General features: G+C 37.4%; 1 protein-coding gene across 1 annotated transcript in view; it reads left to right on the forward strand.

Moving 5' to 3' along the window:
• The window catches only part of LOC117209475 (5-hydroxytryptamine receptor 1A), a 112194-nt gene that overhangs the window by 65613 nt on the left and 32267 nt on the right, over positions 1-14314 (forward strand). The window contains exon 2 of the mRNA XM_033451560.1: positions 11858-12090. Coding sequence (XP_033307451.1) covers positions 11858-12090 — 233 coding nt within the window. The remainder of the gene's footprint in view (positions 1-11857; positions 12091-14314) is intronic.

A 14314-nucleotide genomic window follows, 5' to 3' on the forward strand; every position in this document is an offset into this window, starting at 1 on the left:
GGAAAGGTCGATCCTGCAGCTTCAGATGGTACATATTCGGGATTTATTGTTGCAAACGGTGGCGCAGATTGACAGGCTTTCATAAATATCGATTCGATCGTGGACAGCGAATTTTAAATACACCTCTGTGCATATTAAGACACTTACAGAAAAAGAGTAAATTACCACGAGGCCATAATTTATAGCGGAGATTCTTTCAACCGTGTAGGCACCAGTTGCATGTGTCTATCGTAGCCACGTTTTTTTTTATTTTTTTTTTTTTTTTTAGGCACAAACAAGACAAATTGCCATCAGAAATTGCGTCATGTGTGAACCTGTGTTCGTATAAATTTATATATTGCTAAAACGCGGTTACAAAACTGACACCTGTCGCTCGTGTGCGTCGACTTTTAAATCACGTGGAACCGCGGTCCGTTTGATGAAAATGTGGATTGCATCGTCAAGAATAATTACACAGTGTACGTACTGATGGCTTATTCTTATATATATATGTATCTTTAATGGTTCAATGTTCTTATCTTTGAGTCGTTGTTTTAAGTTACTTTTTAATATTCTTTGGCTACTTATTAAATATTTCAGACGTTATCGTCTCTCGCGAATTATTTTAGGAGATAGACTGATAAATAATATAATTAGACTATGCTGGGTTTTCTTCAAGAAATATGACGAAACATTTGAATTCTCCTATTAATGTTATAATCTTATGCCTGTAATTATACCTGACAGGTAATGTTTTACCTTAAATGTCGCCTAAAAATGACGCTTCCTGCTCCGAAGAATATTATTTACATGCGAAGCTTGTTATGTAAGTTTACGCGATATTTTAGCGGGTATTTGTTGTACGGAAATATTATCGAATAACTTAAGTTTAGAAGCGAAACTGTAACCGTGTAAACCTTGCGCTGGGATCAATTTGATGCGGTAAGCTTCCGTTTAGAGTTACAGTTTTAATAGATTTACATGGATGCACAACGCGTGCGAAAGTTTCACAAAATTCCCGTGTTTTTCAATCAACGTACACGTTTCAATTTGCTTCGCTAATTATCCACTGAAACACGAAACCGCGAAACCCGCATAACTCTATTCGGAAAATTGAAACATGACGAGAAATTATCACACGTGAGCGATTCAAATGTTTGCCTGTTTTGGTTCCAACATAAATATGCTCATCTGTCGAACAATATTTTAGGTAACATTTGAACTATATTAAACTCGTTAAAATAACCATCCTTTGCTTTCCATCTTTCTTTTCGTAATTCATCTCTCATTCTCTCGAATAGTAATTTATCAACTATCCTTCTACTGTAACTTGTAGTACCACTAATTAGTAGAACATAATTTGTATGTGTTCCTAATTTATTTATTTCTTACTATTAGTTATCTATGATGATTTTAACGAGTCCCAGTAGTATAACAAGAACAGTTCGAAATAGATGTTTCACTGGTTAATACTTTCATTTTGAAGCCATTTTCTACCGGCCACGCGTACGTTCCTCTCTTCCTGAAATATTATTACAAAAATTCCTAATGGAAAAAATGTTTAATAACTCCAGCAAGGCCGACCACATTATCGTTCAACCACGCATGAGGACCTCATAACTCTCTCCTTATCCGCGGACGAAGAGAGAAAACGAGGAGGAACGTGATTATTTTCTTCGTTCTTTCTTTTTTCTTCTTCTTTTTTTTTTTTTTAATAATTTTGTCACGGTCGCCACGATAACCGCGACCCGGAAACGTCCGCGTAACCAGCTTCTTAAATTGCTGAATAATTTCGTGCTCGAGAGCTTTGGGGTAACTAGATTCTAAAATTGCAGGTTAAATGCGCACTCTGAAGCTCGGAGAGGGACACTTCAGGATTTCGGAATAGTCGGATCCTCGAATTACGGAATAAATGGCCGTTGAAATTGCAAAGAGGCTACATTTTTCAAACGAATTCGACGATAGCTGGTAACGTACGAATTCACCTGGTCGTGATAGTAATTTAACATTTTCATTGATCGATTTAAGACGAAAATCAACGAAGATAAGACAAATCAAATTCGTCGTGATTATTATTCTCTGTTGATGTTCAGATTGACTGATTGAAGAACGAGTGGATGTAATACAAAAGTATATTGAACTAATTACAGGTATAAGTATAATGTATAAGTTTATGCTGATTCAGATCCTTACTCTCTTAGTGTTGCTAGACGGTGGAATGATAGGGAGCATGTTCATATATTTATAGCAAAAGGACATTACCAAAAAAGTGAAGCTTGTAGCTTTGGCTAGAGGCTACAGAGAACATAAATAGAAATCTGTTTATTAGTTCCTTTGTTCCTAGACCTTGTAACCCAAAACATAATGTATACTCAAGGGTACAATAATATGCACTTCTCCTTGTTTAGAATATTTCTGAGCAATAGCAGTCTCTAGTCACAGATATACATAAATAAATATGTAGAGTTTTTCTTGAAGTAGTTACTTCAACATTCTCGCCAGTAGAATTATATTGCGTTGTTTATATACAAGGTGGTTGGTAACTGATGGTACAAGGGGATGGTGGTACAGGGGGAACTGGTGGAAAGGGGGTGATTCTACGCGAAAAAAGAAGTCGAAAATATAGAATAAAAAATTTTTTTTTTAATTTTTAAAAAAATTTTGTTTTAAATTTACCGTGAGATCCGTTATAACGAGACGTGATAAAGTGGACGCGTACCGAGCGAAAATTCAAAGTCGATTTTCTCGAAAACAAAGCCTCAGACGAAAAATGTTTATTGTTCGATGCGACGAGAACTCTTTCGCAACTGCAGCGGATCGTCCGCTCTTACGCTGCTTCAAGTACAACATCTTCGTGATAAATTTAGATCGAAACCTTCGCTTAAGGACAATTTGGAAAATGAGAAGAGTCACGACTTACTTGACTTCGTGAAAGAGTCCAAATTAATCGACGGATTAATGTAACACCGACATAGTTAATCTTAAGCTGTCGCTATAAATCTTGTAGTTGATGCGACATAGAAAGAAAGAAAAAAAAAGAGCTTTGCTCGAACGTTCTCGAAGGCTTCGCTGCTAATAAATTAGCAGCCTTCTCGAGGATTCATTTCGGAAGGAAATTTATCGCCTACAAAATTATACTCGCTATCCTGATTCCTGCATCGACACAAGTTCCTTTTCATACCGATTCGCCGAATCCTTGTGGTAAATAAGACGATCGATTCTGGAAAATCGACTTTATTTTGGGAATAACTTAAATTATATACAATAACGATTAATGACGAATCTACTAAGAATTTTACCTGGAAAATTGAGAATCGATTTTCTAAGTCCTAAATTACCACTCTTTTCTAACCTATTCGGTAAAATAGCTGCCGAAACAACAGCAAAAGTAAATATGTCGGTTGGAGGGTAGCTTGAATTCTATAGAATTTGCATACATATACATTGAAAGGAATATTGCAAGAGCTAGGTGTCGTGTCGACGAGGAACGCGTTTCTTAAAACGGCAAAAGAACTGGTAACTGGTAACTAAAAAAGTTCAAACGAAACTCGAATAAACTGAAGGAAAAGCGACGTAGGATGGGAAGAAGCTACAGAATCAGGAATCGTTCGATTGCAGACGGAAGTTGGCCGAGAAACTAGTCGAATTCGGTTCTGGGAAAGTTTTTCCACGATCGGAAAATCGCGATGAATAACTGACCCGAGGTAGCGGCGACGGTTCTTTTTCGATTTAAATTTCGCCGACGCCTCTTTCGTTCGATTCGCGGTGCCGCGAAACGATAGACGTGACAAGTAAAATGAAACTCCTTGCGGCGCATTAAACGAATTTAAACGATTCCGCCGAAGCAGATGCGCGGAAACGAGAAATTAAATTTCGCTTGGGTTCAGACGGGCGGCAGATTCGAGGCGCGAATGCGATATTAAAATTTTTCGCCTGAAATAATCCATTCGATTTCTGTGTTTTTAACGCAGCTTCGTGGATCTCGCGTTATTCCATTCGAATCGCTGTTTTCTCTTTACGTCGTCGTTAAAATTCCGTGGAAATTTTTAATGTTTCGGTTTCTTTGTCTATGCCGATAGGTTAATCCTTTATGACATCAACCAATTTTTATTTCACGATTAAACATCGTTATAATTTTTCTCGCTTTGATAGCTGATCGTATGAAAAGTCCGAACGTATCGAGATTATACGCGCGGTAAAACGGCCACAGATAAAGAACGATAACTACCCATAAAAATGCATTGTACAGTTTGAAAACATATTTGTCACGGTATAACGGTATTTCCATAGTCACAGCTAAATAATATTTATTTATATAAAAAGTTTTATCCACGTTATTTACACGGAATAGCAAACTTTCGCGCGATAAATTATTTTCCGACAATTATTCTGTCTCATATTCTAGAGTTAATAATACCTCCTAATATTTCCATATAATTTATTGCGTATTGACTATTATAAACCGCGCTACGTTGCATTATCGACAACCAGTCAAGAATATCTTTGAAATTAACCCCGGGATCCGATAAAAATGTATAAAAGTACATCTGGCCACGAGTTTAATCTACTTTCTTTATATTTGTTTTATCATGACATGAAAACGCCTATGAACATAAAATTGGCACGTTATACGTCACCGTAATAGCGTGAGTGAAGGTATTACGTCTTTCAAGGCGATTGCTCTCGGAAATTATAGACTCGAGTAACGCAAACTTATCACGATGTTCCTGCGCTACTTCTCTAGAAACGTTAAAAAGTCTCTATCACGTGCTATATGCCAGGTAACGTTTCTTTAAAACCAAATAAAAAAAAAAACATTCTAAAAATAGCTATAATTTTACCGATGAAAGAGATTTCAAGCTCTAATTTCAAGCTACACGGTGTACGGATCGTCTTGTACTTGTCCCATTGCATGAAAAATATCTGTAATTTTATTGACAAAACGTTACGAAGTTTAGAGTTATTATAGGAAAATGAATTCATCAAAATTTTGTTCGAAATCCACGCAAACTTTTAACTTAATCTGGCGATTTTCTCTGAGCACGGTAAATAAACATGGTTTCTTTTTTACAGCGTGTAAAAACACTTTCGCGGATGGTTGTACATTCAGATGAATTTATATTCTCAATTTACTCGCTCTATCTTGGTTTCACACTCTCGTTGAGTTTAAACTCTGTTTCGGTGTACAAGTTCTTCGAGTTTTATATCAATTTTCGGAGAAGTGTGTTTGACGTTATTGCTGGTTTCGGGAGCAGCGATAGGATATGTTCCTGTGATTGTTCGTGACATCGTGCGAGCTTTATCGTTGCTGAACGTGGATATATTCGAGAAGAGGGTAGACTCGACGCGCTTTGAAAGCTGATTTATGATCATACCTGTGTCGCTGTATGCTCAAGTATATTATGTTAGCGTGGAGGATGGAACAACCGACTCATATTACTTCCCTTAAGGAAGTGTCTAATGTATACATCTCTAAATTAGTGGATAGTTGCTTGATGTTTTACAGTCATCGATTTTTAACACGTGTTCATTGTAGGAAAAATATTCTTCGTGTGTTACGAGATGCATCGTCTGTGTTAATACAATTTTTCAAATAAATGGCGACTGAGAAGAAAGAAATCTTGTAAAGCATCTTGTGAAAAATATTAAATGCTAAATATTACGGATTTTTTAAATATTTCACATCGTAAAAATTCTTACCGTTTAACACTTCACGTAAAAATACGTCCTCCTTTTTATCGATATCCAGCACCTTTTTCAATCGTATCAATTTTCATAAAGAACAACTACGAATCGAAATAGAAGAATTTTATGCGAAAGGAATGTATTTTTATGTAATCGACGAGGTTAAGCGATAATATGGAAAAAATATATCTTTGTGTGTCTAACGCGAAATATGTTCAAAGCACAACCTCGTCCTGATAGAAAGACATAATGAAATTAATTAACAGAGTGGCTTATTCGATGCTTCGTAACGTGTTTTATATTACAAGGGCTTTTGTATTATACAATTTGCAAATAATAGTCGCTAATCGTTAACGTTAATGCGAATAATAGAGGAACAAAATATTCTACAGGAATTATTTGAACGTTTTATTCTCTTTGAAGAAAGCGCATCATACAATGAAAACTGCAATCGATTTCATATCCATCGGCTTCAATTATTATTCATATTAACTTCCACATTTTTCTGTAATTACGTTTTATCGTCCAATAAAATGCTACGCGTATCCACGTATATAAACAATTTCTCTCGTCATTTTCACACCCCTGGAAAATGTTAAAAAATTCCCCTGCGAGATCTGTTGTTTTCATAACGCGTTTCAGTCGCGTATAGTTAACATCGAAAAGCTCGAACCGCCGTATTAAAATTTACAGCTTTGAGTCAACTGCTTGGTCGTTTCTGCGACCCTAGTCAACGTTGCGTGTACTTGCGGAAAGTACCTTTGAAATCCACGAAAAAAACATCTCGTAGAACAGCGTTGAATCTCGGGTTCGCGAAATCCACGGACCACGACGTTTATTTAGATTCGCGGTTCGCTCGTTTATTTTTATTATCGCAGCTTACTTTGTCAACTCGGCTTGTAATTGCTGGCTAACGATAAATTCGACGCACAGTTTTCCTTTTATGCGCGATGTCATTAAGCGGGTGGCCGTCTTCGCTCGAGAAGATCGCCACGTTTAATTTTAACGACCGCCGACGCGAATATGAAACCCTCTGAACAAAACGAAACGCCATTTACCGAGGTGTCCTCGGTGAATTTCCATGAAATTTCTACGTTCTACTTGTAGATATATTTACGGTAATTACGAAGTTTACCGACTTTCTCAATTATTGCTGTTCAACTTCTTCGGTCTTGCTTTTGGAAGCTTAGTTTTAGTCCAAACAAAAAGAATCAATCGGAGAGTCTCGAGAAATCGATGCAGAGTATTTTATGAAGAAAATCTGAGATTTCTAAATCTTTCTTAGGAAACCAAGTTTCGTGAAAGTAAGTAAGAACGTATTATCTTTCAATTTAATCCGCTTAACGTTCAAAATGTGCATTAGATTAGATCAAATTTGGAGCGTGTCAATCGGAAGCTGTAGAAATTTCTATAGAAAATACGAACAAACTTCCATACAATTTTGCGTTCTCAAATTTCCTACAGAAGCACAAAAATTTCCTATCTACCCGTTACAATGCCGCTGAGTTTCCTCCGGTGTTTTCCTTTAAATTTCAATCGTTAAAACAAGAATTTAACTGTTATCGCGCTGTCGATGAAATCGAAAGAGTCAAAGTGAAAATCGAAAAATTCCGTATGACACGCACGATCATCCATAGAGGGTTTCTGTAAATGTTCCAACTCTTTCGCAAGCCACTGTATTCCCCATGTTTGAACAAATAAACACTAGAGATAATTGTTGGCTAATAAATAAACACTAGAGGTAATTATGGGTTGCGAGGATCGATAAGGACAATTTGAAACGTTCGATCACGGAGAGATTCGATTGTTCCATAATAATAATCCTTCACGGCAGTTCTGAATGTTATGCAGAGTTCTATATGAAGTGATATAATTTATTTTCTCTAAAATTGTTGTCTCTGCCGGTGTTATTGGCGTTGACATGCGTTTGATGAAATTGTTCGTATGCTATGGAAAGCTTTTAATAAACTTCATACGAGGTTGTGTATTGAACTTAACGGAATGAACGATACTTTGTTAACGAATATAGCATTTATTAAAATACTAATATTCTCTGCTCAATGAGTGCAGAATTTCATGAATATTTCAAAATGTGTAAAAATTACAAGATTTTAACAAGTGGCTATACAACTATACCGTAAGTACGTGAAAGATAAATAAAAATGTAATTAAATGTAATTAAAGGGAAAATGAATTTGAAAAATATTTACCCTGTACGTAGACCTTTTTTCTTCTTTTTAATTAAGAAACAACTGGAATCCAATAATTACACCACCAACTTATTTAGGACAACCAAATTAATTTCTTCAAATTTTAGCTACGTGTTAGAAAATGATGCAGGATTCAAGGATTCAACGTTTCCATAATTAACACAATGAAACAATCGCGTTTGGCAACAAGATGACATTTTCGTTTATTACAGCGAAAATTTTCTTACGAGATTTTCAACGATGTAAAAAATCTGTGTTGGAAATTTTCTATTAAAAAATGGGCAGATCTGACCGGTATCATTTTTGAGACAGAGAAATACAAAATATGCAGTTCCATAAATTTCTGGACGAATGTAAAGTACGCGTGTGCGAGTGTGCGCTGTGCACAGATATAACACAAGGCACGCGAGCTTACGCGAAAGGCGGGCTACTGCATTCAGTTTTTCCAAAAAGTTTCCTTCTCTGCCGCGTGTGCTGACACGCAGTCTGTTGCGCTTCCGCGCGCTATAATTTCGCCAGCGACTGTACGAGGAGAAATACCTTAAGAATACCATTTAAGGTATTCGCAGCGCGACAACGTCTTTCAAAAGTAAAATACGCCGAGACTCGAAAGCCATATTCTTCGCGCATGGCTGACATTCCTCTCGTAGGAAGAAATTTCTTGGCTGTCTGTACACGCACACACCAACAAACAATTGAGAAATCGATGGAACTTCACATCGCGGTACGTCTTAGACGCCGAAATTACCGATATTACGCGTTTCACGTTACTTTCGTTCGAAAACGGCCAGGTCGGAGCTGAATTTGTTGGAAAAAGGAGGAAAGAAAAGAGAAAAAATCGTGGAGAATGCTTGGCTCGCGAAGGTTTCAGAAGAAAAGTGATTTTAGCCGTAAGATAGCGAGAAAGTTTAAACGCTTCCGAATTCGCGTTGAGAGTTTCAGAGGCAACTGTCGCGCAACGACGATAGAAGCAAGTGATTTCTATGAATTTCTTTTACACCAACTGCTGCCAGTTATTACACGAGATCCTTTTTTAACGTAAATACGGCCATGAAGCATTAATATAATTTTTTTTCAAGAAAGCATTCTTCCAACTTTTGTAAGAACAGTTTCTCCGTAATTAAACGACAAATCATTTTTACAGCGGCTCGCTGTAGCCACTACGCGTTAAAGTTTCTACTTTAAGAACGAAGATCTTCATCTCGGTAAGGCTTGAACTTTTTGTAAAACTCGACCCGCGTATAGATAATGTTGAGGTTGAGGTTCAGATTGACTGAACAACGAGTGGATGAATTTGTAATAGAAAAGTATATCGAAATAATTAAAGGTATAAGTATAATGTATAAGTTTATGCTGATTCACATCCTTACTCTCCTAGTGTTACTAGACAATGGAATGATAGGTAGTACGTTCGTATATTTATAGCAAAAGGACATTACCAAAGAAGTGAAGCTTGTAGCTTTGGCTGGAGGTTACAGGCAACATAAATAGAAATCTGTTTATTAGTTCCTTTGCTACTAGACCTTGCAACCCAAAACATAATGTTTACTCGATACAATAACATGCACCGCTCCTTATTTAGAATATTTCGGAGTAATAGCAGTCTGCAGGTCACGGATATACGTAAATAAAGATGTAGAGTTTTTCTTCGAGTCTCTATCACCGCGCGCGATCGGTCGTAGGTGCAGTAAATGACATTGAAATTCTTCATGGAGTTTATCGAAAATTTACTGTTCAAAACGATTGGTAGACAATGTTACTTCGCAAACATCGCATCTTATATTCTTTATGACAGAGGAAAAAGTAAAAACTATTTATTTAAAAAAAAATTATTTAGATTAAAAAGGAAGTTAAATGGTCAATACATGATGTTATTACATGTAAATTACATTATAGAATTAGAATATTTTTTACACTTGAATTTGTTAAATTTAATTAAGATTGACAGTACTTGCTCCTAGTGGCAGTTAAAAAGATTTTCACAAGAAAAGTAAGACTTGTCTAGAAAATAATAAACTGATATAGGCGAGATGCTGGCAAACGGGTCAGACGTGATCTCTCACATCTGAAGAATACTTAGCGAATAAAATAAAAAGCAGTCGTAGCGCGCGTAATGATCCGCGTTTGGTTATAGAAGACAGTCGCAGCGCGCAGGTTAATTCGCGTTTGGATGCAAATAGATTATTTAGAATATTTCTGCGTAATAGCAGTCTCCAGGTCACTGATATACGTAAATAAAGATGTAGAATTTTTCTTAAAGTAGTTACTTCAACGGATAATATACTGGAAATATGGCGGAAATTTCGAAGAAAATCGATCTACGCTACGAGATACGTTGACAGTCGATGTTCGTTGTAGCAAACTGGCCAACTATTTCGCTAACAGTAAATTATTTTACGGTTCGCGTGCCGCGTGGAGGTAAAAAGTGGCGAAAAACGGCGAGTATCAGGGTGAAGTTGAGCGAGTAAACGCGGGCGGGGAGTAACGCGAGGGTGGAAAGCTAAGCGAGAGTGGGCGAAGCGACGCTCGCGCGCCGAGCGATCCCGGAAATCCGATCCGCCGGAAACTCTCGCGAACACGGAACGAGAAATCACACGTGCCATCGTCGCACTGAGATTCCGATCAATCCTGGCGCGTAGCTTGCGCTTTTTGCGGACAGCGGGCGCCGGAACCCACAGCCGCCGGATTCGAACTTCCTAATTGCTCGTCAAATATTTTGTCGAGTGGCTGCGCCGTTCCTCCCGGCGGGGAAAATCCTCGTTGAGATCTCTGGAAGATTGGTTTCGTTGGAACGTACAGCTTGGCTCGCGAAGCTTTCAGAAGAAACGTGATTTTAGCGGTAAAACAGCGAGAAAGTTTGAACGTTTGTGAATTCGTGTTGAGAATCTCAGGGGAGCGACAAAGTGACCTTATGAACTTCTTTTTTTGAGCCGACCGCTGCATAGTCATTTTCGAGTGTAAATATGGTCCTCAAGGACGGATGTAATTTTTTTTTTATTCTTCTTGCGGTTTATAAACTTTTTAATAGCATCGTCGCGTTTAATAACTTTTCAAACTGCGGCGTACACGATAACTAAAAAAGCTAATCGATCGATCAATTTGGAACGAAGCTCGTTCACCTTGTTGCAAATTTCGCCAGGGATTGAACAAAATTTTTATTCGATTATTTATTTATACTTGTTGCGGTTTATTAACTTTTGAATACCGCCACGTTTAATAACTTTTTAAACTGGCGCGCACGATAACTGGAAAACTAATTGATCAATCAATTTCGAACGAAGCTGATTCATCTTGTTGCAAATTTCTCCGGGGATTGGAACAATTTTTATTCGATTATTTACTCATAATACTTTTCTGAACAACGTCAACTCTATTTATCTGCTGGAAAAGAAGTACGTTTCTCCTCTAAACGCTGCAACTTTCCAATGTTCCATGTTTCTCTCCCCCAAAAATTGGTTCCATCCCAACGTAAACTACCTGACTTTAGCAAAATTTCTTAACCTTTGCATTCGGATGTCCGTGACAAACGCTATACAGTAGACAATAAAAAAAAATTAAAATAAAAAGATTACATTTCTACTTCACGGCTATACTTACATCTCAAAAGAGTCTAGTTCTATATAACCAGTAACAAAAATTCTAAGTCTAACAAAAATCTCGAAAACTCGGTTGCCTTTATCGTCTTCACGCGAAAATCCCTCCTCCTTGATGCGACATAGAATCGTATACTGGACTTTACAATGAAATTCTAACGCCTGACGAGAGATAATTTAATCGCGGTGTGTAGATTACGATGATATTGGTTAATCGTATACAACTACTCGTAAACAATCTAATTAAAGGACAAGAACGTTGGCGCGGTAAATTTGCGCGGGTGCGAGTAGCGAAGGAAAATATTGCAAAGTGCAAATGATCTGACGCTTGAATTTAATAGAGTTGCATAATCAGCGCGTCTAATAGAGCAACATTCATTTTTATTACAGGATACTTCCCTCTGCCGTCAGTTTACTGCCTCGCGTGGATCTGCCTGGACGTATTATTATGTACGGCGAGCATCATGCACTTGTGCACCATAAGCGTGGACCGGTACCTGAGTCTACGGTACCCGATGAAATTCGGCCGGAATAAAACCAGGCGGCGGGTCATGCTGAAAATCAGCTTCGTCTGGGTACTGAGCATCGCCATGAGCCTGCCTCTCAGTCTCATGTACTCGAAGGTGAGACACTTAAGACGAAACAATCGATGCCGGGTTACGATTCACGTAAAAACACGCGATATCCAGGCATTCCATTCTATACGCGTTATACACGCATTTTATACGCGTTTTATACGCGTTATACAGAGTGTTTTGGGATTTTTTTTCTCCGCAAGGCGAAATGGTGTTTATATATGTAGGATTTTCTTATTTATTCAGAAATATTAAACAGGAAACGATGGTTATTTAACGTGAATTCAATACGATAATGTGCTATAACTAAGACAATTAAATAGTTAATTTACAACTCTCGTCGCCACGGTTCCAACGCTCTCTTCCACGCGCACCATCCTCCTCGACAACGCTGACAATACGCCGACTTCTCACTCAACTGCTGACTGTTAATTCGTCTTTCTCCCTTAACACTTTGACTGCCACACCGAAATCACACGTTTCGCTGAGGACGCCACGGGAGTATTTTTATTATTCAAAGCATATAATGGCGAAATAATAATAAATTGACGATGTAAGACCACGTTCTTCCCTAATGGACCGTTTATCTCATTGGTGGTCACGGGTGACCACCGTGGCACCTTGGTAACAGTCGATAGCGACATATTGTAACGAGGCTTCGTTTATTTCGACAAACCATTCGCCTTCGTTATTTCTTTGTAAGCAAAACGTGCGGAATATATTGTTGAAACGTGTAGAAGATATTAGTAAACGGTATTTGCTCGTTCTATATATAATAGCAAGGTATGTTCACACTTGTAACTTCAATTATACGATTATAAAGCAGCGTTTACGATTATTTTCTAAGCTGTGTTTATAATAATATTCGTAGATTACCTCTCAAAGATATGGACGCAAACACAATGCACCGTTAGATGCAAGATTTGTACTCTTTTCTTTTTATCGATGTTCTAATAAAAATGTTTAATCGTCCAATGGGGCACTTTTTACTTCAAAGTATCTTCTATTTATCGGTTATATTCAAAATTCCCTAACTGTCAATTTTCATTGAATTTTTACAATTGTAAGAAATTCAAGCCCTCCGATCACCGATGACCACCATTGCGTCACAGGAGAAACCGTGGCCGGTCATTATGACCAACGTGGCAGTCAAAGTGTTAAGCATCCCTTTGTCCGCGGTCATGGTCACGTAGGCTTTTTTCCGCGTAATTATTCGACCGAAGGACCGACGACACATTGACAGGCCTGTCGGCACTTAGACTTTGTCGCAACATTGTTTATGGTTCACCCGATATTTCTTAAGCCATTTGTCCACGATACTATATATAGAATAGAAGATATCTCGATGTACGCACGTGGTAATTTGGTTTAATAATTTGGTTTCAAAAGAGGAAGTAGAAAAGTATTCTTTCGAATTAATATATAATTTATAGTGTATGAGGCATCAATTAGAAAATTTAGATCAGAGCGAGCGTATAAAAAGATGGGAAAGAAAAACGCATTAAACAGCTTTTGTTTTCCAATAACTCGTTTATGAAACCATTGACAGGAATTTCACGGGCTTTTCGTGCTACACGAAACATAAAGCTCTTTCTTCGCTCGTGTATTTCCAACAAGGATCGTAGAAACTGAATGCGTGTAGAAGGCTACCTTATAAAAGTGCTTTTAAAATCTATGAAATACAAAGAACCGGCAGCCACTTCAAGAACATTATTCTGAAAAGTTTTGCAGAAAAGGAGTTCAAGGATATCGTTGCTATCCAATGTTAAATATTTTATCTGCATGTATCTCATGGCAAACTTTTATTACAAATTTTATCGGGACAGTGTCGGCCGCTAAGTATTAATTACGATCAAGCAAGCATTAAGACGAAATTAAAAATAAAAAGGCAAGAATAAAAGTATACAAAATATCGTAGGATGATGTGTCTCGCTCGTCGTTACTTTCTTAAGTTTGTTTAATTCTTACTGGAAGTCTCATTCGGAATAGGATCGTTTCTTTTGTATCACAATCGCATTTCGAACAAAGGGATGCTTTAAAATAGATTCTCGTAAGAAATGGGAAAATATTATACAACGTTTCCTTCCTTTACGCAAGTTTGAAACAAATTTCAAATTAAATTGTGGCAACTTGAAATTGAATTACTAAGAATTCTGTAGAGTTGATATTCTAAAGGAAATTATTTTTTACCGAATCAAGCGTGCTCGAGGAAGCTTGTAAAATACAGGTGTCTAATTGAATATTAAAAAACGTCTAACTTAACTTAACTTAA

This window comes from Bombus bifarius, unplaced genomic scaffold (assembly GCF_011952205.1).
Source record: "Bombus bifarius isolate JDL3187 unplaced genomic scaffold, Bbif_JDL3187 scf7180000008178, whole genome shotgun sequence".
NCBI lineage: Eukaryota > Metazoa > Arthropoda > Insecta > Hymenoptera > Apidae > Bombus > Bombus bifarius.